Below are 20937 nucleotides of genomic sequence, written 5' to 3' on the forward strand. Positions count from 1 at the left end.
GTTAATGATGAGCCGAAGGCTGTAGTGTAGTGGAAGCGAATCTATCTCAACCTACATGTAAATTAGCAGTAAGGTTTGCCATTGCTATTCTAACAATATTGGACCACTTGAAACAAATCAGCAAGGTAGAGAAGCTGGACAGGTGGGCTCTGCATGAATTAAACAAGCATCAGAAGAGAAATTTGAAGCTTGCCTTTCTTTGCTGTCATGAATAAAGGTGAACCATTTCTACACTATATTGTTACACGTGATGAAAATGGATTCTTTTTGACAATCGCAAGCATTTGGCACAATGGTTGGATAAAGATGAAGTGCCGAAACACAGTCCAAAACCAAATATTCATCAGAAAAAGTTAATGGTGTCTTCTTGGAGGTCTAGTACTGGTATCATCTACTGTAGCTTCATGAAACCTGATCAGTCAATTACAGTGGATGTCTACTGCAACTAATTGGACGAAATGATGAGGATGCTTGTGATTAAACAGCCAAGATTGGCCAATAGAGACAGGCCAATCCTCTTGCAAGGCAATGCTAGACCACATGTTGCCCATACACTGCTCAGACTACAGAGCCTGGACTTGGAAACTCTGTCATCCTCAGTATTCACTAGACCTTGCACCAACAAGCCACCACTTCTTCCAGGCTTTGGACCACTTCTTGCAAGGAAAATATTCAATTTACAACAAGTTGTGAAAAATACCTTTTTCAATTTCATTGCTGCTCACTCTCCAGGCTTCTTTGCTGCTGGCATAAATAAGCTACCATTAAGATGGCAAAACTGTGTCACTAGTTCAGGCGCGTACTTTGATTAATTGTGCTACTTCTTGTTTGAGAGATAATAAACTAAACTATTATAATGTCAAAATTGGACATTTCATATTTAATGATGTATATAAGAGAATTTTTAAGGAAAGAGTTTTAAAGTCTTCTATTACCATAAAAATTTTAAAAGGTATCATTTTCCCTCTTTTCTGGAAAAAGTATTTGAAAAAGAAAAAAAATAGTAGGATGTTCTTGATTTATTAGCATTTAACAAAATTGAAGGAGGGCTTCCAATTTAGCCTTTCAAGGAAATATATGGCTGAAGGGAAAACTTATCAACTTGAGTGTGACTTATGAGAAGGATAAAACCCATTTCTGGTATATATCTTTAAATTTTTCCTTTTTTCTTCATATCCTTAGCTGAATATCCAGTGTGTTTGCATCACCTGTATTTAGAAAGTTATTGTTTCAATTTAATAACTTAGGGGCTGGGTAAAGTGGCTTATATCTATAATCCCAGTACTGTGGGAGCTGTTTACCTCAAGACAAATATAAAACTAGAGCAGTTTAGACAACATAGCAAGACTCTGTCTCTACAGAATTTTTTTGTTTTACAAAAATTAGCTAGGTGTGGTTGCCACATGCTTGTATCTAGACTTGGGAGGCTGACGTGGGAAGATCGCCTGAACCCAGGAGTTGGAGGTTATAGTGAGCTATGATTATAACCCTGCACTCCAGTGAGACCCTGTCTCAAAAAAAAAAAAAAGGAAAAGGAAAAAAAAGAACTTGTATATGTCTTGATGTGTGTATATTTTGCTTTTTTAAAATTTGATTTGATTTTTAATTTATACAGTTCCAAAAGTAGAACTATAAAGCAAGGTACATTGAGATTTAGCCTGCATTTGTGTCCCCTCCTCATCCCCTCTCTTCTTTTTCTTCTTTCCCTTATAGATAATTAAATGTATTAGATTTATCCCTCTGTTATTTATCTTTGAAAATGTAAGCAAATATGTGTATGGCTCTTCACATTTTCTTTCTTACACAAAAGTTCATTTTTCTGTTTTTTTCTACTTTTCTGCTGTTGCTTTTTTACACTTAACAGTGTATCTGAGAGAGCACTTCATAGTAGTATATAGAGATTTTCCCCTTTCTCTTGCAGTTGCATAGTATATCCATTTAATGGATGGGCCATAAGTTATTTAACCACTTCCCTCCTAATTGACTTGTGCATTTTCAAGTCTTTCTGTATTATTATAGGTAGTTTTGCAAAGAATAGATATTTTGAAGATCTACTTTATTTATTCAGAACTCCTAACCCCAACCATGAAACAAACCTTTTTTTCATAATGTATTTCTTTTCTTATCATTGTTACTAAGTGAAAATATACATGAACTTTCCAGACAGAAACTAATTTTGACTGACTTGAGGAGGAGGATTATATTACTGGTTGGTGAAAAAATTGGTTTCCTGTTATAGTAGATATTAGTCTGTGTCATTTATTCTTCAATTTTTGCTACTTTTCATATAGATTTTAATATTTTCTGGGAATGCTTTTCTTCTTTTATAGCAACAAAACATGAAATTGTTTCAGTAAAAGCTCAGTAATAAATGGGTCATTCTCATGAGGCATTTGTTGGAATTAAAATTTTTTGTATATTTTGCTAGATAGATACGCTATTTGGTCAAGATGAATGGCTTTTTTTCTACAAACTTTCTAATTGTTTAATGTGGTATTATAACGTTAGCAGAAAGAATATATTTGCTGTGTTTTTAATGATTAAAATGAAAGCAAAAAGGATGTAAGATTTGGAAATCACAAACAGCTACAAATAGAGTGTCCTTTTAGTAAAACTGATTTAGATAATCTGCTTCAAACCTAGTAAATGACTATTCAAATGAAAAATAATAGTTGTGATATAAAATGCTTGGTATGGAGCAAGAGAGAATTGACATTTTAAGAATCATGTTATATACATTTATACAAAAAATAAAAATATACTTCTTTGAATTTGATTATAAGGTTAAGTATGTTTTGAAATGCCATTTAAAGAGGCTTTGTTAGGTCATACTCAAGTAATCAAATTACAAAGTAAGATTTGTCAACCATACCACTATTTACATTTTGAGCCAGACAGTTGGGGGGTTATCTTCTGTGTATTGTGGGATGTTTTGCATTATTCCTGACTTCTTTCCCTAGATGCTAGTAGCCCATGCTCCCCTCCCCCAGTTCTGGTAACCAAGAATATCTCCAGACAATGCCAGGTGTTTCCTGGGAGTCAAAATCATACTCTGTTGAGAACCACTGTTTTGAAGTGTTATTTCTGAAAAGGATCTACTGTGACAGTATGACTAGTGGCAGGTGCATAACACTTTAGTTCTAAAGAAGTAATCTTTGTATTAGGTGATATTTAGAGCATTAATAGGTACGTAGGTTGTGGGAATACTGTGCAAGTTCGGGAATAACTCAGTTTTATTTTTGCAAATATATGTACTTCCATGTATTGAGTATATTCTTGTGAATGGCTTAAAACGTGTGTGTGTGTATATACTGTATACACTATATATACAGGTATGTACACACATCTGAAAGTACAAGTAAAAATGCTTGTTTACTATTAAAAATTATCTTTATGTTTTAGGAAAATGGATTTGAAATTTTGTCTTTGTAAACTGATTCTATTGAGACATTTTAATGTATTGTTTTATATATTGTTAATTTTAGCTACTACTCCATGGTTTGAGTCTTATAGAGAGACCTTTCTTCAGTCGATGCCAGCATCAGATCATGAATTTCTGAACCACTATTTAGCCTGTATCCTTTGACCTTGATGTTCTCTTAAAATGAAATATTATGGAAGTTATTAATCTCAGAAATAGTTAAATGAGAGCAAAATTGTTGAGGATATAGAGAAAGGAGAAATTTTTATTGAGGATGCATCAAGTTTTTGTTGTTTTGTTAAATGGCATTCTAGATACAGGACTGCTGTAATAAATTAATTTTCAGTTATACAATAAGACAACTCAGGGCTTGATTATTATTTTCCTTAGCCCCCTAGCTTAAATATTTCTGCTTAATAAGTTTTAAACCTTTTTAAAGAGATAATGTGAATGGTCAATGTTAACTATTTTCACTGATTACCTCAAAGTTAATTGTTTATCCTAAAGCTCATATTTAAAAACAATTTTCCACATTTTTAGTAATCATTTTGTGGATATTAATCATCCTTTGATGATTGTGGCTTTTTAATTTCCTTAATGAGGTTACAGAGATAAGTTAAGAAGTAGGATAGATTGTGAAACTGCACTAAGAGAAGAGCAAGATTCAGGAGAATTCTTCATTATGTTGATAGTTGTACAACTTTGATATTATCCATTTTTATTTTCATGGATTTTTTGTCAAATAAGTAAATTTGGTCAAATAAGTAAACTCAACAAAAATTCTGTAAGATTTAGAACCTTGAATTACTTTCGAGTGTTAGAGAAATTATTTTGTGCTTGCAGTGAAAACATGAATTTAGATTTTTTTTAGCTCAGAAAATATCTCTGTAAAGTTTATCTTAATAGGATAATATTTATCATCGAGCGATAAGTGATAATTACCTTAATAATATGGTTTACAAGGTATGTTGGTAGCATCGTCTAGTGAAGCTGAACCTGTGGAACAGTTTTCAAAGTTGTCACAAGAGCAGCATCGAATTCAGCACAACAATGATTATTCCTACCCTAAGTGGTTTATACCAAATACTCTTAAGTATTATGTACTTTTACATGACGTAAGTGCAGGAGATGAACAGAGGTAAGTTTTACTTTGTTAATTTAAAATTTTTTCCTGTTAAATGATTTAACATTAATTTGGATTTAGGTTGTTTGAATTTTGGATTTATTTTTTGTACTAGAAAGTAAACAGTTTTATATGTGAATTTATTAATAGAGCATTTAACTTTACCTTTTATTCTTGATTTATATTCAACAGCTAAGTCATTTTATGTTGGATTTTATGTTTACCTCAACTTTATTTTCAATATATATTTCTTGTATTTATTGTTATTATATAATAAGCACTTGTCATTTTACTCCTGTAGATCTTAGCAGTTGTTTCTTATTTTATATAAGGTTATTTCTCTCTTTTTTTCTTTTCTCCTTCCCAGTTTTCCTCTAACTTTCACTGCCTGACTGTTGCTTACAGGCGCTTCTCTTTTCACTGTCCACTCTCATCACATTATATTTTGGGTCTTGATATTTTTCACAGTCTTAAAGCATACAGACATATATGTTACCTTTAATATTTGTTATTAGTGGTTTGCAGCACTTTTTTCTTTGTGGTACAAGAATAGCTTGCCTTTAAAAATAAATTCTTGAAAAATAAGATAAACATTAAAAAGGAATTCTATTTTTTGGAGTTTATTTTGGCTTTTGGTTTAAGGTGTGGATCAAATTAATCTTTTGTTTCAGATGGTTACTCTGATATCTCAATGCCATTTAGGATATGTAATTTAATAATTATTTCCTACTCTTGTGCTGAGCACAAACCATCTTTTTAATAAATTTTCCTGTGTAGAACCAAAGAATTATTCTGAGGATTACTAAACATTAGGATTTTTTGAAATGTCTTTAGCCAGTTGGATAAAGTATATTATATGAATAGGAGTAATTTGAACTGACTACTAAAATTAATTTCTGTCAATTGAATGTGGAATATGTCTTCCATATTGAACACTTATAACTAGGGTATTTAAGTGATAATTCGAGTATTAGATTAATGGTTCTTATGTGTAGTATTATCATTGGTAAAATGATCCATGAGTTTGGTTTATTGTCCTTCGGTATGTGTACATATACACACACATGCACACACGATTTCTATATATATTTATACAAATTTTATATAACTATATAACCTTTACGTATCTGGCCTTATGTGTAATACAAATTAGCTATTTGATAGGCTTATTTGCACTGTATTAGCATTTTCATTTGAATGTGCTTTTAAGACTTTCTAGGTAGTTTTTTGTTTTTTGTTTGTACCAGGTGGCTGATTGGCTTGAAAAAAAAACATTTAAACTTGGTTAGCTCTGTGAACCAAAATTTCATTTTCCATAGCTTGTACTGTTTACTTCATAGGCTATCTTATTTAAATTATCTCCCACCAACTAACAAGTTTATCTTTTTTTTTGAGACACAGTCTCACTCCATTTCCCTGAGTAGAGGTGTCAGCCTAGCTCACAGCAATCTCAAACTCTGGGCTCAAGTGATCCTCCTGCCTCAGCCTCCTGAGTAACTGGGACTGTTGATGCATGCCACCACGCCCAACTAATTTTTTCAATTTTTAGTAGAGACAGGGTTTCACTCTTGCTCAGATTGGTCTGAACTCCTTGACCTCAAGCTGTCTTCTAGCCTCTGCCTCCCAGAGTGCTAGGATGACAGGCCTAAGCCACCATGTCTAGCCAAAGTTTATTTATCTTACAGTACAGAGCTTAGAATGTTTTTGTTGCTTCTGAGATCTGTTGTATCTGAGCTCATGGATCCAGTTACTATAAATTTTGCAATAAAAAATGGTGGATTGTATGAAATAAGTACCTTGGCTACTTTTGTTCAGTTTTCTCTTTTTTTCCCTTTGAACTGTGTTCTGTTTTGTAAGTTTTTTGTTGCTGTACTTTTCTGTTTTATCTCTTACATTTATTGATAAATATTCTCTAAGACATAATTCCTCAGAGTTCTGTTTGGGAACTAACAGGTAGTTCTCATCTTTGAGAGGAAGAGTCTGTTATCTTTAAGTTAGAAGCTGCTCCTTGGAAATTCACAATGCACATTAGCAAATGGAGATAGTCTGATGTAAAGATAACTTTTTTTTGTTGGGGGGCGGGCGGGCAGAGTCTCACTCTGTTGCCCAGGGTAGAGTGCAGTGGTGTCTCATAGCTCACTGCAATCTCAAACTCCTGGGCTCAAGCAATCCTCTCGTTTCAACCTTCCCAGTAGAGGCGAGTGCCATGATACCTGGCTAATTTTTCTATTTTTAGTAGAGATGGGGTCTCGGTCTTGCTCAGGCTGGTCTCCACTTCCTGAGCTCAAGTGATCCTCCCCTCTAGACCTCCCAGAGTGCTAGGATTACAGGCATGAGCCACTGCTTCCAGTCAAGAAACTGGTTTTATTTACTGTGATTCCCCAAACTATTTTGACCACCACACCTCTCTCTTTGAATGACGTATAGGAGTATTTTGCAGAATTTTATTCCACTGGAAACATTTTGGTTAGCTCTGCTTTCAGTTGATATCCAAGCTAGCTAAATTTCAATTGAGATCATGATTTTTGTTCTAATTTTTAAAATTATTTTATCCTCTAATTTATTGTTACGTATTATCCATTATTGCTTAAGTTCTGCTCCCATTTACTACAAACTTTTTTCCATTTTTTATTTTAGAGCTGAATCAATTTATGAAGAAATGAAACAGAAATATGGAACTCAGGGTTGCTATTTACTTAAAATTAATTCTCGAGCATCTAATCGAGCATCAGATGAACAGATACCTGATCCTTGGAGTCAGTATCTCCAGAAAAATAGTATTCAAAACCAGGTATATGTAAAAAAAAAAAAAAAAAACAAACAAACCACAGCAGCTGTATTTCAGTTTTATGATATAATAGTATCACTGTAGAATTTTTTATGTCTTAACTTAACTAGTATAATTATTAATTTTGTGGAGTCTGGCTAATTTTGATCCAACGTAAGTTCTTTAATTGGTGGTTCAAAAGCTGTTTTTATCCGACTAAAATAATCTCTTATGTATATTCCTTTCAGTTATATAAGGTCAATGTTAATTGATCTTTTTCTTAAAACATAAAGTGAGTTACACATTAGGAATTGAATTAGATTGGCTAGCCATGTAGAGAATAGAATATCTGACTGGTCCATTTAATTTATTATGAATGCTTATAGTCAACTCCTTTTTTTGTTTTGAGACAGAGTCTCGCTTTGTTGCCCAGGCTAGAGTGAGTGCCATGGCGTCAGCTTAGCTCACAGCAACCTCAGTCTCCTGGGCTCAAGTGATTCTCCTGCCTCAGCCTCCCGAGTAGCTGGGACTACAGGCATGCGCCACCATGCCCGACTAATTTTTTGCATACATATTTTTAGTTGGTCAGTTAATTTCTTTCTATTTTTAGTAGAGACAGGGTCTCATTCTTGCTCAGGATGGTTTTGAACTCTTGAACTTGAGTGATTCTCCTGCCTTGGCTTCCCAGAGTGCTAGGATTATAGGCATGAGCCACCGTGCCCGGCCTATAGTCAACTCTTGATTGCCCTGTGCTCTGGGGTTGCCTTCCTACATTTTCAACATATTCTTATACTTGCCTTTTGGAGCTCATAATTTTTAGATGGGCAGGCTTTTTTTCTGTAACTTTCCTTTGATTTATCTTCCTTTTGAACTTTCAGGAAGTGTTATTTCTCCCTTATTCCTTTCTTAACCTAGAGTTCTAGATGGATGTTAATTAAAGTATAATATTGTGCCACTTAGTAGTAATGAAATGCCAATTCCTATGCCTAGTTGAGATCATTAAGAGTTAACTACTTTTTGTTTAGAAGTAGGAGTTTTTATATGGAAAACATACTTATATTTTGTACTGTTAAGCTATATTATATACTCTTTATATGATATTTTTTTTTTTTTTTTTTTTTTTTTTTTGAGACAGAGTCTCACTTTGTTGCCCAGGCTAGAGTGAGTGCCATGGCGTCAGCCTGGCTCACAGCAACCTCAATCTCCTGGGCTCAGCGATCCTACTGCCTCAGCCTCCCGAGTAGCTGGGACTACAGGCATGCGCCACCATGCCCGGCTAATGTTTTGTGTATATATATATTTTAGTTGGTCAATTAATTTCTTTCTATTTTTGGTAGAGACGGGGTCTCGCTCAGGCTGGTTTCGAACTCCTGACCTTGAGCGATCCGCCCGCCTCAGCCTCCCAAAGTGCTAGGATTACAGGCGTGAGCCACCGCGCCCGGCTTTTATATGATATTTTTAAAAACCAATTATAATCCAGTTATAATTTTTGATCTGATATAAATATTATTTAATATGTTTATTTGCCTTCTTTTTCTTTCTTTTTTTTTCCTTCCTTTTTTTGAGACAGAGTCTTGCTTTGTTGCCTGGGCTAGAGTGCTGTGGCGTCAGCCTAGCTCACAGCAACCTCGAACTCCTGGCTTAAGCGATCCTCCAGCCTCAGCCTCCCGAGTAGCTGGGACTACAGGCATGCTTCACCATGCCCAGCTAAATTTTTTTCTATATGTTTTTAGTTGGCCAATTAATTTCTTTCTATTGTTAGTAAAGACGGGGTCTCGCTCTTGCTTAGGCTGGTTTGGAACTCCTGACCTTGAGCGATCCTCCTGCCGACTAATCAGGAGGAATGCTGAAGACTAGTCTCTGAGCAAAAAAAAACAGCTGGCTATGAAGGAGTTTTAATTTTCAAATGGTCTTTCAGAGCCATACTAAAAATAGAAACAGTACTGAAAAGTTCAATTTAGAGTCCAGCCATCTATGATTGTGGAGGGGAACATAGATTGTACAGTTTGAGAACTTTTAACTGAAGAGAGAGATATCAGAAATTCTGTAAGTTAGAATCCTAGAAGCCCAAGGTTGGAGGATAGTTTAAAGGTTATCCAGTCTAACCCCTGTGTTTTGAATCTACAAATGACCTCATCTGGTTACAGTACTTGCTATCTCCTTAAGTGACCCATTCCATGTCTGATCAGTTTGAAGATCAACCAAAAGTTTTCTTTGCTTGTACTCAGTGATCCTTTAAGGGGGGACCATGTAAGTTTTCCATTATAACAGCTTATAAAATATACAAGATTAGTTTTCGTGTCCCCTTTTATATTTTTCCAGGCTAAAAATACCTAGTTTTGGGGGTTTTTTTTGAAACAGGATAGGCTAAAAATACTAGTTTTGGTTTTTTTCCCTTTTTTTTTTTTGAAACAGGATGTTACTCTGTCATGCAGGCTGGAATGCAGTAGTGTGATCCTAGCTCATTGAAACCTCAAACTTCTGAGCTGAAGTGATCCTCCTGCCTCAGCTTCCCAATTACCTAGGACTACAGGCACATGCCACCATGTCCAGCTAATTTCTATTAGTATTTGTAGAGAAGGGGTCTCACTATTGCCTAGGCTGGTTTCCAACTCCTGGCTTCAAGCAGTGCTCCCACCCCAGCTTCCCAAAGTACTGGGATTACAGGCATGAGCCACTGTACCTGTTCTAAATATACCTGGTTTCTGCAACTTTTTCTCAAGGGGTGGTTTCACACTTCCCTGTACTGGTCACTTTATTCTTCAGTTCTAGTTTATATATTTTGATCAAATCATGATACTCAGAATAATACCTCATATTTACTGGTCTTGTGGAGTAGTCTTGGTATTTTTAGTTTGTTTTCCTTCTTAACTGAGAAAACAGTGCCTTTGCACAAATAAATGTTGCCTTTGGTATTTTTTCAAACACTTCATTCAGCATATTCAGAATTCACTCCAACCTGCTAATAATGTCTATGACCCAGGAGATTTCATACCTATCCCTCTTTTTTTTTCCACCTGAGCCATCTCTTTTTTTTGTTATTCTTAAGATACATAGGCATATGCATATGCTCACATGAATACCTGTGTATATGTATATATAGATATAGATATACATATCACATATAAATATCTAAGCAGATATTTTGAATTCAAAAGAATTAGAGAATAGATGAGTGTGAAAAGAAATTTAAGAATATAGTAGGTCCTATATCCTAACTGAAACGGTGGAATTGGAATGTTCCTAAAACAAAGAAACAATGAACCCGCAATAATAAAAAAGAGAAAAAAAGCTAAAGAGTTTAGATTGGAAATCTTAAAAAAAAAGAAAGACTGTAGTAGATAGAGTGATAAAATAAGAGCCATAGAAGAAATTAAGCATTTGGGGGCTAGAAGAGTCTCACTATAGCAAATAAATGAGGCTAATAGTTAGCAGAGCATTCATAGTTGTTGATGGATTTGGTGGTTTCTTAAATATGATTAAATAACTAATAATGCTTTTTTGTTTTATTTTGATAGGACTCATATGAAGATGGCCCTTGTGCTATAACTTCAAATAAGAATTCTGATAGTAACTTGCTTTCATTGGATGGATTAGATAACGAAGTCAAAGGTCTTGATATTTTCTCTAAATTTCTCTTTTGATTGAAAATATGCTCTGTTGTCAAAGCATGCTAACCTTTGTAGATAAAAGATGGGGGAAAATTTCATAATACAAACAGATAATGGGCAGGTTAGTTTATCTTAAGATTTTACTGAGCTATTTGAGTTTAACTTTTTTTTTGAGATAGAGTCTCACTGTGTTGTCTGGGCTAGAGTGCCATGGTATCAGCCTAGCTCACAGCAGCCTCAAACTCCTGGCTCAAGCAATCTTTCTGCCTCAGCCTCCTGAGTAGCTGGGACTACAGGCATGAGCCACCATGCCAGGATAATTTTACATATATATATATGGTTTATTTTTTCTTAATTTTTTTTAGTTGGCCAATTAATTTCTTTCTATTTTTAGTAGAGACGGGGTCTTGCTCTTGCTCAGGCTGGTTTCGAACTCTTGGCCTTGAGCGATCCGCCCACCTCGGCCTCCCAGAATGCTAGGTAAATTATAGTTTTGGTAATGATAGCTCTAAAATTTTTTTGTTACAATTTTTCTTAGGGCTTAGTTAGGCTATTTAAAAGTAATTATGTCATTTAAAAACTGTACTTCATTTACTTATTTACATGAATTTTTAAATTTCTGTTACATGCAACAAAATAAGTACTCAAGCTGTTTAATTTGTGGTAGAGAATGTTATTTTTCCTTAGATTTCTAGGATATTCTAAAATATACAGAAAGATAAAGTGTTCTAGCATTCTTTTTTCCTTAGCGGTGTGGTAGTATTATCACAATTTTCTATTGCATTCTGAGAGTAAAAGAAAGATCTGTTTCTCAGGAGATGGCTTACCAAATAACTTTAGAGCTCACCCACTTCAATTGGACCAATCAAGTGATCCTTCCAACAGCATTGATGGCCCAGATCATGTAAAATGTGCTTCATCATTACACGAAACAAAGAAAGGAAATACTGGAGTAATTCATGGTGCATGTTTAACACTTACTGATCATGATAGAATTCGACAGTTTATACAGGAGTTCACATTTCGGGGCCTTTTGCCACATATAGAGAAAACGATTCGACAATTAAATGATCAGGTAAGACTTGTTTGGATTGGTATTTTAAAAATTTAAGTAAATAGTAAATTTAAGACTGTGATAGTTATTTAAAGTATATGAAGTTTTTTTTAATTTTTATTTTAAGGTAGGCCAATATTTAGGGCTTCCTAAAATTACTATCATTAATGAAAGTCTATTCAACTCTGGAAGAGGCTTATTTGTTTTCCCTAGGATTTTGCTTGCATTATAGAAATAGTTTTCTTTCGGTTAGTGTTATTAAAATGAACATTTGCTCACTATTAAAGCTTTTTAGTTACTTAAAAATTAGTTATTTGAAAATTTTTTCTTTTTTATGAAAAAGAAAAATGTTAAAGTTTTTATATTTATCAACATATTTAATATTTTTCTTAGCTAATATCAAGAAAAGGTTTGAGTCGATCTCTGTTTTCTGCAACTAAAAAATGGTTTAGTGGCAGTAAAGTTCCAGAAAAGAGCATTAATGAGCTGAAAAATACATCTGGGTTGCTGTGAGTAAAATATTATATGTATATTTTTTTCTGTGTTTAACTCTGTCTGGTGCTTGACTGTATGATATCCTGCCAAAAATAATTATCTCTTTAGTTTCTCAGTTTCATATTGGTCAAAACTCAGGGAGATAAGAACAATGACTATAAGTAAATTATATTAATGTTTTACAAAACTGAGTAATTGGATATCTAAAAATAAACAAGATAAATGGAAAAGTCACTTTGGGTCTGTGTTCTTATTTATAAAAAGATTGAGTTAGATTAGGAATTCATTAATAACTCTTCTATATCTAAAATGTAATGGTTTAGTCATTCTAAGACATGGCATGTATCTAACAAATTATGTTTTATACAAAATCCTATGTTAAGGGAAAATAAAATTCATCCATTTTGGATTTTAAATTTTTTTCCTTGTGTATAAAAGTGAGTCAGCTGGAATTAACTGTTAACTTCATAATTTGGTCATGGAGAAAATGCTTGCCTACTGTTGAGAAATTCTCAGGGCTATAAATAAATAAAATCACTTTCTATTTCCAAATATTTTTGAGAAATAGACACTCTTGTTAGAGGTAGAATTCGTATAAAACAGGATCAGTTTTCCTCATACTCTGGAAAATGTGTCAGCTTGTTATAGATTTCATAATTTTAATGATTTGGGGGATCATAAATTATAAATTGTTTTCTTTATTTTCTATTTGCAGGTATCCACCAGAAGCACCAGAGCTTCAAATCAGGAAAATGGCTGACTTATGTTTTTTGGTGCAACATTATGATTTGGCTTACAGTTGCTATCATACTGCAAAGAAAGATTTTCTTAATGATCAAGCAATGCTTTATGCAGCTGGTGCCTTGGTTGGTATTGTGTAGTATTATAATTCCTTGTTTCTATTACTGTAAATAGTTTAGAAATTTCTCTTAATGGCAAACAAAATCTCTAGGGATAAAGTTGTACTCAAAGAGCATACAGTGCTTTATAGATTTTGAATTCATTTATGCTGAATTAATGGATTTCTCTCAAACTGGTTCATTAAAAGATGGTCCTGAGGCTGGGTGTGGTGGCTCACCGCCTGTAATCCTAGCACTCTGGGAGGCCTAGGCCAATGGATTGCTCGAGGTCAGGAGTTCGAAACCAGCCTGAGCAAGAGCAAGACCCCATCTCTACTAAAAATAGAAAGAAATTAATTGGCCAACTAAAAAAATATATATATAGTTTTAAAAAAATTAGCCTGGCATAGTGGCGCATGTCTGTAGTCCCAGTCACTCGGGAGGCTGAGGCAGCAGGATTGTTTGAGCCGAGGAGTTTGAGGTTGCTGTGAGTAAGGCTGACGCACGGCGCTCACTCTAGCCTGGGCAACAAAGCGAGACTCCGTCTCAAAAAAAAAGGATGGTCCTGTGGGTTGATTTCTTAATTTTGATTAGTGCCTTCTAATTTTTCACAAGTTTTCAAAATTTCATTTTTTATTATAGTGTAAGTATAATGTGTTTTTTAGAAGATGCTTTTAGAACTTGAAAATATATTTTTAAGTTGCTTGATATAAGATTTTATATTGATAAAGAACATGTACTTTGGTGTGAGACAGTCTCTCGGGCAAGTTATTGAATATCTCTAAGCCTCAATTTTCTCACTTGTAAGAGGTAAAAATGTTTTTGTAATAGAACAGACTGTACCTTTTTAGGTGAAAATTATAGAAGATATTTAGTTATATTAACTAAAAAGGTAAAATGTATATGATAGCAAAACCAATAGTAGGAATTATTTAAATTTTTTTATATTTAATCTGTCATTAACTGAAGGTTAAATAGATTAGTTCTTTATGATAATCTTTATAAAATGTATTAATCCATTATTATAGAATATAAGAAAAAATTGAATGGTTGATTATTGAAGATTGTGCAGTTACTTGGGGTGATCATTCTGAATGTTCTCGCTGTGTCTATAGAAATTGTTTCGTTTGAATATATATTTAATATTCACTGTAAGATTAATGTTTAATATTAATTTAATATTACTGCTAAATTGAAGATTAACTTAAAATTTGGGGCATAGTTTTCTAACAGGATTTTTGCTTAGTACATTTTTTATTAATGTTTGTATATGTAGTATTTATAGTACATGGATAATAAATATGTATTTTTGTACAATAATTTTACCATATATTCAGTATATTTTTGTATAATATAGAACTGTATGTATATTCAGTATGTATACTAGTTAAAATATAAGCTAGTTAAAACATGATGTTGCAGAGCTATACAGTATTTTGTCACATGTATATTATATATTTTTATTCTGCTCATTCAATAAATTTTGGAGCAGACACTGTCCTAGGTGCTAAGGATACAGACATATTCCAAAACAGATATGGTTCATATTGTCATGAAACTTATAGTCTGTCAGGTTAAAAGCTTTAATCATATTTCAGTTTTTGGATAATTAAATTACTTTTTTCCCTGTTTTGAAAAATATTGCAAAGAAATACATTTATTTGTCCTAGAAATAGATATTGTGACATTAATGGTTTCTGTCCTTTCCTTCCACCCATTTTATGATGGTTTCCAGTTTATTTCTAGCTAAATTTTTATTAAATCTTGGTTTATATGAGAAAACAAGTGTGAATATAGTAGGATATTTTGCTAAGAGAACCAAAAACTGCATTTTAATCTTCATTTCTACATGCTTTAACATTATTGTGTATTATTTGAATTATTAACTAAGGTCCTGGGCATTGACAGTAGAATGCATTTTTGTAATGAAATTTGACATAGAAAATTAATAGTAATAAGAGGTCTAAGAAATGGTCTTTTACCTTCTATATGATATAGGGCATAAACTAGGTAATGAGCAGAATATATTGATAGTGCAGGCTCTGTGAGTTCTGTTTTCATATTGTTGATACCAGTAAGTTGGAAACAGATGTACCTTATTCTGTTCTCTCTCTATGATCTTGTCTTTGGTTTATTCTATACTTATTGAAGGTTAGGAAAGACCAGGAGGAGGTAGTAAAAGAAATCTTGGCACTCTGGGAGGCCTAGGCAGGAGGATCATTTGAGCTCAGGAGTTCAAGACCAGCCCGAGCAAGAGCAAGACCCCGTCCCTACCAAAAAAAATAGAAATTAGCTGGACAACTAAAAATATATATATATATAAAAATTAGCCAGGCATGGTGCCACTTGCCTGTAGTACCAGCTACTTGGGAGGCTGCTTTGGCAGGAGGATCCCTTGAGCCTAGGAGTTTGAGGTTGCTAGGCTGATGCCACGGCACTCTAGCCCGGGCAACAGAGTGAGACTCTTGTCTAAAAAAAAAAAAGAGAAAGAAATCTTTTTTTTTAAATTTTTTATTTTTTCCAATAACTGTTGGGAACAAGGGAGAAAGAAATCTTAAGCCAGGCTCACTTGGTAGTATAATGCATATATACCACAACCCAAAGTGTTTACTAGATTTTTTTTGAAATCTCATTGAAATACTGAATGGGAAAACTTTGGGATTCGACTAGAGAATTTTAAGATGAAAAGCATATAAATATATTTTTTAAGTCTGCCTTGGCTATGAAATTTATACATAAGTATCAAGTAAAAAAAAAAACAACAACAACAAATGTTATTCCAATTTTTAGGCTTCCTGAATGCTAAGTTATAAAAATATTCCTCCTTTTGAAATAGTATAAATTATGTCTTTTCCTTTAGGAAATGGCAGCAGTATCAGCTTTTCTTCAACCAGGAGCACCTAGGCCATACCCTGCTCATTACATGGATACGGCAATTCAGACATACAGGGATATCTGCAAGTAGGTGACTATAATATTTATATTCTAACCATTTAGAGGGTAATTTGGCATTTATATTGTTAATAGATATAAATCTTTATTTTTCATGCCTAAATTCCCAAATCAAGTAAACATAGTAAGAGACAAGTTGAGGTGATTTTTTTTTTTTAAATAGTGTTTTATATTACATCCTCTTTTTCTTTTCCGTTTTGTTTGGATTAGTGGTTAGAAATTTGTTATATGTAATGCTGAAGTTACATGTTACATTGAGGGTTATTTGTATTATGGGGACATTTTTGACCATAACTACTGTCAAGCCAGGAATTAGCCATTTTCAATTTTCCTTGTTTAAATAGCCAAACACAAAGAGTTAAATAATAGTCCAGAGGGAAAATGGGAATTGTTTAGTATTTATAGTGAGTTCTATTGGAACTGTATAGCATAGGAGTTAGAACTCACCACCTATAAGGAGACTGTGAACAGGTCTCAAAGTGGTCAGGGGAGAGTACATGGTATGTTTGATGAATAGACCTTTAAAGAAAGGTGTTTGAGATTTGATATCCATGGAGGTGTTTCAGAAATAGTGATTGGCAGGAATAATGTTTCAGATGTAGCATTACTCGTCACAGGGAATAGAGCCCTGGCTAGGTTGGAGGGTTTGTGTCTATGGAAAGTACTGGGACATATATTTGAAAAAAGGGTTTGAGATACATTCATGTGAAGAACCATAACTGTCATATTTTATTATTATTGTTAAGCTGTACTTAAGATAAGCTGGTTAGGTGGTATGTGCTTGTCATCCCAGGATGAGGCAGGAGGATCCCTTGAGCCCAGGAGTTTCAATACAGACTGGTTATGTCTCTCTAAAAAATAAAACAAAGAAGCTATAGTTAAAATTTTTAAGTAGTAGTAAATGGGAAATTACTCAGCATTTAAGGTGGTGCCTTGACATAATAAAAGTTATTTTTCTGAAAGGTTAATCTGACTTTTCTATTGTAGAATAGGTACATTGGAAGACAAAGGTAGAGGCAATTTTGACCCCTATAATGTTGAATTAGAAGTTGTAGTCATAATAGCAATGTTTACAACAACATTTTTAATAAAAGGCTAATTATTAACAACATTTATTGAGTGTTCAGCACTTGCCACTATACCTTAAGTAATTCACACACTTCATTTAATCTTTACAACAAACCTGTGAAAATGGTTTTACAGTTGAGGAAACTGAACTTTAAAAGTTTTAACTTTCTCAAAGGTGTATAGCTAATAAACAGTAGAGCCAGTATAAGATTCTACTACTTATATTTTTATCATCTATTCAAAAATGTATTTATAGAGATTCTTTTTAGGAGCTATAGCCTCCTGTGAAAGAGGAACCACTGAAGGAGGCTGAAAAGGATATTCAGGCCAGGCACGGTGGCTCATGCCTGTAATCCTAGCACTTTGGGAGGCCTAGGCAGGAGGATTGCTTGAGGCCAGGAGTTTGAGACCAGCCTTAGCAAGAGTGAGACCCTGTCTCACTAGGCCTGGTGGCACATACCAAGCTACTCAGGAAGCTGAAGCAGGAGGATCTTTTGAGCCCAGGAGTTTGAGGTTGCTGTGAGCTATGATGACACCACTGCGCTCTACAGGGCTATAGAACAAGACTCCATGTCAAAAACAAACAAAAAACAATGAGAGGTTCAAAATATAGAAGAACTAGGAGAGTGAAGTGCCAAGGAAGCTAGAATAGTAAATGTTTCAAAAGGTTTGAATATTCTTTCTCTGAAAAGATCTCCCTTATCTTCTTGAAGCTCAGAACTTTTGGAGAGAGGCACCCAGAATGCTGCAAAAGAAAAGGGGTAATACCTAATGACCCAGATAGCCAAATCAATTTTGGCAATCCAGTTTTGTCATCCTGTCCACAACAGCATACCTCGTTTCCTTTTTTCTAAATACATAATTACTGTTAACACATTATTTATCATATAATATTCACTCTAAGTTACCATAATTGGTAAGATTATCAAGAACTTAATAGGTAATTTTAGAAAATCAGAAACACTGCATCAGTTATAAATGTCAGTTTAAAAAAACTCTCCTCAAATGTAAATAAATTTTCTTAAAATACAGAAACACAGTATTTTCCTTTTGTAATTCCCTTTTTTTAGAATGCCATGCTCTACTTTTTAATCAGTGAGATCCTGTTTATCTAAAAGGACTGACTTTCTTACACATTTTTTCCTTTATGACATCATCCTTTCCTCCTTTCTCTCCCCAAATCATAATAAAAATCGTTTGTTCAGGTTCATTGTCTCTTGCATCTGTTTCTGCTTTTAAGATACGGATTGTGTCCTAGGAATGCCTCAATCGGAATTTCTTCTGTGCCTGACATAAATGATTTTTTAAAAATATTGCTTGAATAAACAGATTAATAAATCCTGGACTTGTAGCCTGTGACTTAGTAATTGACCATATGGGAAAATGGGTTAGGAATCAAACACAAATAAGCAAAATGATAGTGTTAAGATTTAAGGGAAATTTATAAAATTTGCTTAAGAAAAATGTTTAAGAATTGAACCTATTATATATGAGTAGGTGCTGGTAAATAGGAGTCTTTTCTGTTCATTAAAACAACCATAGATATTCACAAATACTAAGGAAAACTATGATTTATAGAAAGTTTATAACATCACTACAGTAATTTTTGAAAGTAGTAAATTGTATTTTTAAAATATCATTGTTTCAGAATGGACTTCCATAGTGAGTTGAAGTTAGTAAGCTTAGGTTGTAATTTGAAAGCCAAGTGATGTTTTGATACTATAAGGATTAGAAAGTAAAAAGAAAAACTTGTGCTGCTATTTCTCGGTAAAAGGATTCCATCTTGTAATTTCATAGTAAGAATGTTTTCATGTACTTTCATTATTTTCAAGAATCATAATCTAATTCTAGATTACCGATATAGAAGTCCACAAAGAAAAATCAACTGATAGTGTGTTTTTTACAAAGGAAATTTGTATAAGGAATAAGTCAGGCAGCACTGGTTCTATGCCACTTCCACTGAAAATATCTTAATGGTACTGCCAGAGGGAAAATGCTTAAATATTCCTAATAGTAGCCAGTAAAATGAAATACATATAACCAGAGTTTGCAGTAGAGTAAGAGAAAGAAGTATGGGTAAAATATTTATATTTCTTTATGTTCAAAGGAATTTTTGTTACTTAACTGCTGGAACCAATTGAGGTCTAGCTTTCCTGTGTACAGGAAATATGACTTTGCATTGTGTTATTACTATGAAATTATATGATAAAAAGCCTTGATGGGTTATAAGAATTCTTTGAAGATTTCTTTTTAAAACATTTTGGTAGGTAGAAAACAAGGAAATAGACTTTTTTGCTTTTTTTTTGAGTCAGACTCTCGCTTTGTTGCCCAGGCTAGAGTGAGTACCATGGCGTCAGCCTAGCTCACAGCAACCTCAAACTTCTGGGCTCAAGCAATCGAGTAGCTGGGACTACGGGCATGCGCCACCATGCCCAGCTAATTTTGTTTTTCTATATATGGTAGTTGGCTAATTAATTTCTTTCTATTTATAGTAGAAACAACGTCTTGGTGTGGCTGGTTTCGAACTTCTGACCTGGAGCGATCCGCCTGAGGAAGCCAATCCTCGGCCTCCCAGAGTGCTAGGATTACAGGCGGGAGCCACCGCGCCCGGCCATACTTCTTTATATAGTTGGTTCTCCGTATCCAGAGATGAGTTCTGTATGCTCTGATGAGTTCTGCATCCGTGGATTTAACTGCGCATAAAAAATATTAAGGGAAGAAAACACAACAATCAATAATAACAATACAGGTTGGGCGGGGTGGCTCACATCTGTAATCCTAGCACTCTGGGAGGCCGAGGTGAGTGGATTGTTTGAGCTCTGGAGTTCGAGACCAGCCTGAGCAAGAGCGAGACCCCGTATCTACCAAAAATAGAAAGAAGTTAATTGGACAGCTAAAAAAAAATATACAGAAAAAATTAGCCGGGCGTGCTGGTGCATGCCTGTAGTCTCAGCTACTTGGGAGGCTGAGGCAGAAGGATCACTTGAGCCCAGGAGTTTGAGGTTGCTGTGAGCTAGGCTGATGCCATGGCACTCTAGCCTGGGCAACAAAGTGAGACTCTGTCTCAAAAATAATAATAATAATAATACAACAAAAAATACAAAGGAATAAAATAAAGCTATTTACATGGTTTTTACATCATATTAGGTATTTTAAGTAATCTAGAGGTGATTTAAAATATATAGGAGAATTGCATAGTATGTATGCAGATACCTTGCCATTTTATATAAGGGACTTGAGCATCCTTGGATTTTAGTATCCAGGAGGTTCTGGAACCAGGCCTCCATAATACCAAAGGAAAACTGTACTTGAAAACTATAACTGGAATCTTTTGCTGAATACATGTTAACTTTGACGTGCTACGGTAGTGGTCCCCAACCTTTTATGGCACCAGGGACCGGTTTCATGGAAGACAGTTTTTCTGCAGATGGGTGGTGGTTGGGAGGGATGGTTTCAGGAAGATTTAAGCATCTTACCTTTATTGATTTATTGTGCAGTCAGCATTCAAACCTCTACTAATGGTAATCTGTATTAGCAGCCGCTCCCTAGTGCTAGCACCACCGCCTCAGCTCCACTGCAGATCATCAGGCATTAGATTCTCATAAGA

At 34.2% G+C, this 20937-nt stretch overlaps 1 protein-coding gene across 3 annotated transcripts in view; it reads left to right on the forward strand.

The window, feature by feature from the left end:
• The window catches only part of TRAPPC8 (trafficking protein particle complex subunit 8), an 89964-nt gene that overhangs the window by 13650 nt on the left and 55377 nt on the right, over positions 1-20937 (forward strand). For all 3 annotated transcript variants that reach the window (XM_012782563.2, XM_012782564.2, XM_012782565.2), the window contains exons 3-10: positions 3486-3575; positions 4385-4559; positions 7182-7335; positions 10830-10923; positions 11738-11997; positions 12370-12485; positions 13187-13337; positions 16171-16271. In XM_012782563.2, coding sequence (XP_012638017.1) covers positions 3486-3575; positions 4385-4559; positions 7182-7335; positions 10830-10923; positions 11738-11997; positions 12370-12485; positions 13187-13337; positions 16171-16271 — 1141 coding nt within the window. The remainder of the gene's footprint in view (positions 1-3485; positions 3576-4384; positions 4560-7181; positions 7336-10829; positions 10924-11737; positions 11998-12369; positions 12486-13186; positions 13338-16170; positions 16272-20937) is intronic.

The sequence above is a fragment of the Microcebus murinus genome, chromosome 17 (assembly GCF_040939455.1).
Source record: "Microcebus murinus isolate Inina chromosome 17, M.murinus_Inina_mat1.0, whole genome shotgun sequence".
NCBI classification, from domain to species: Eukaryota; Metazoa; Chordata; class Mammalia; order Primates; family Cheirogaleidae; genus Microcebus; species Microcebus murinus.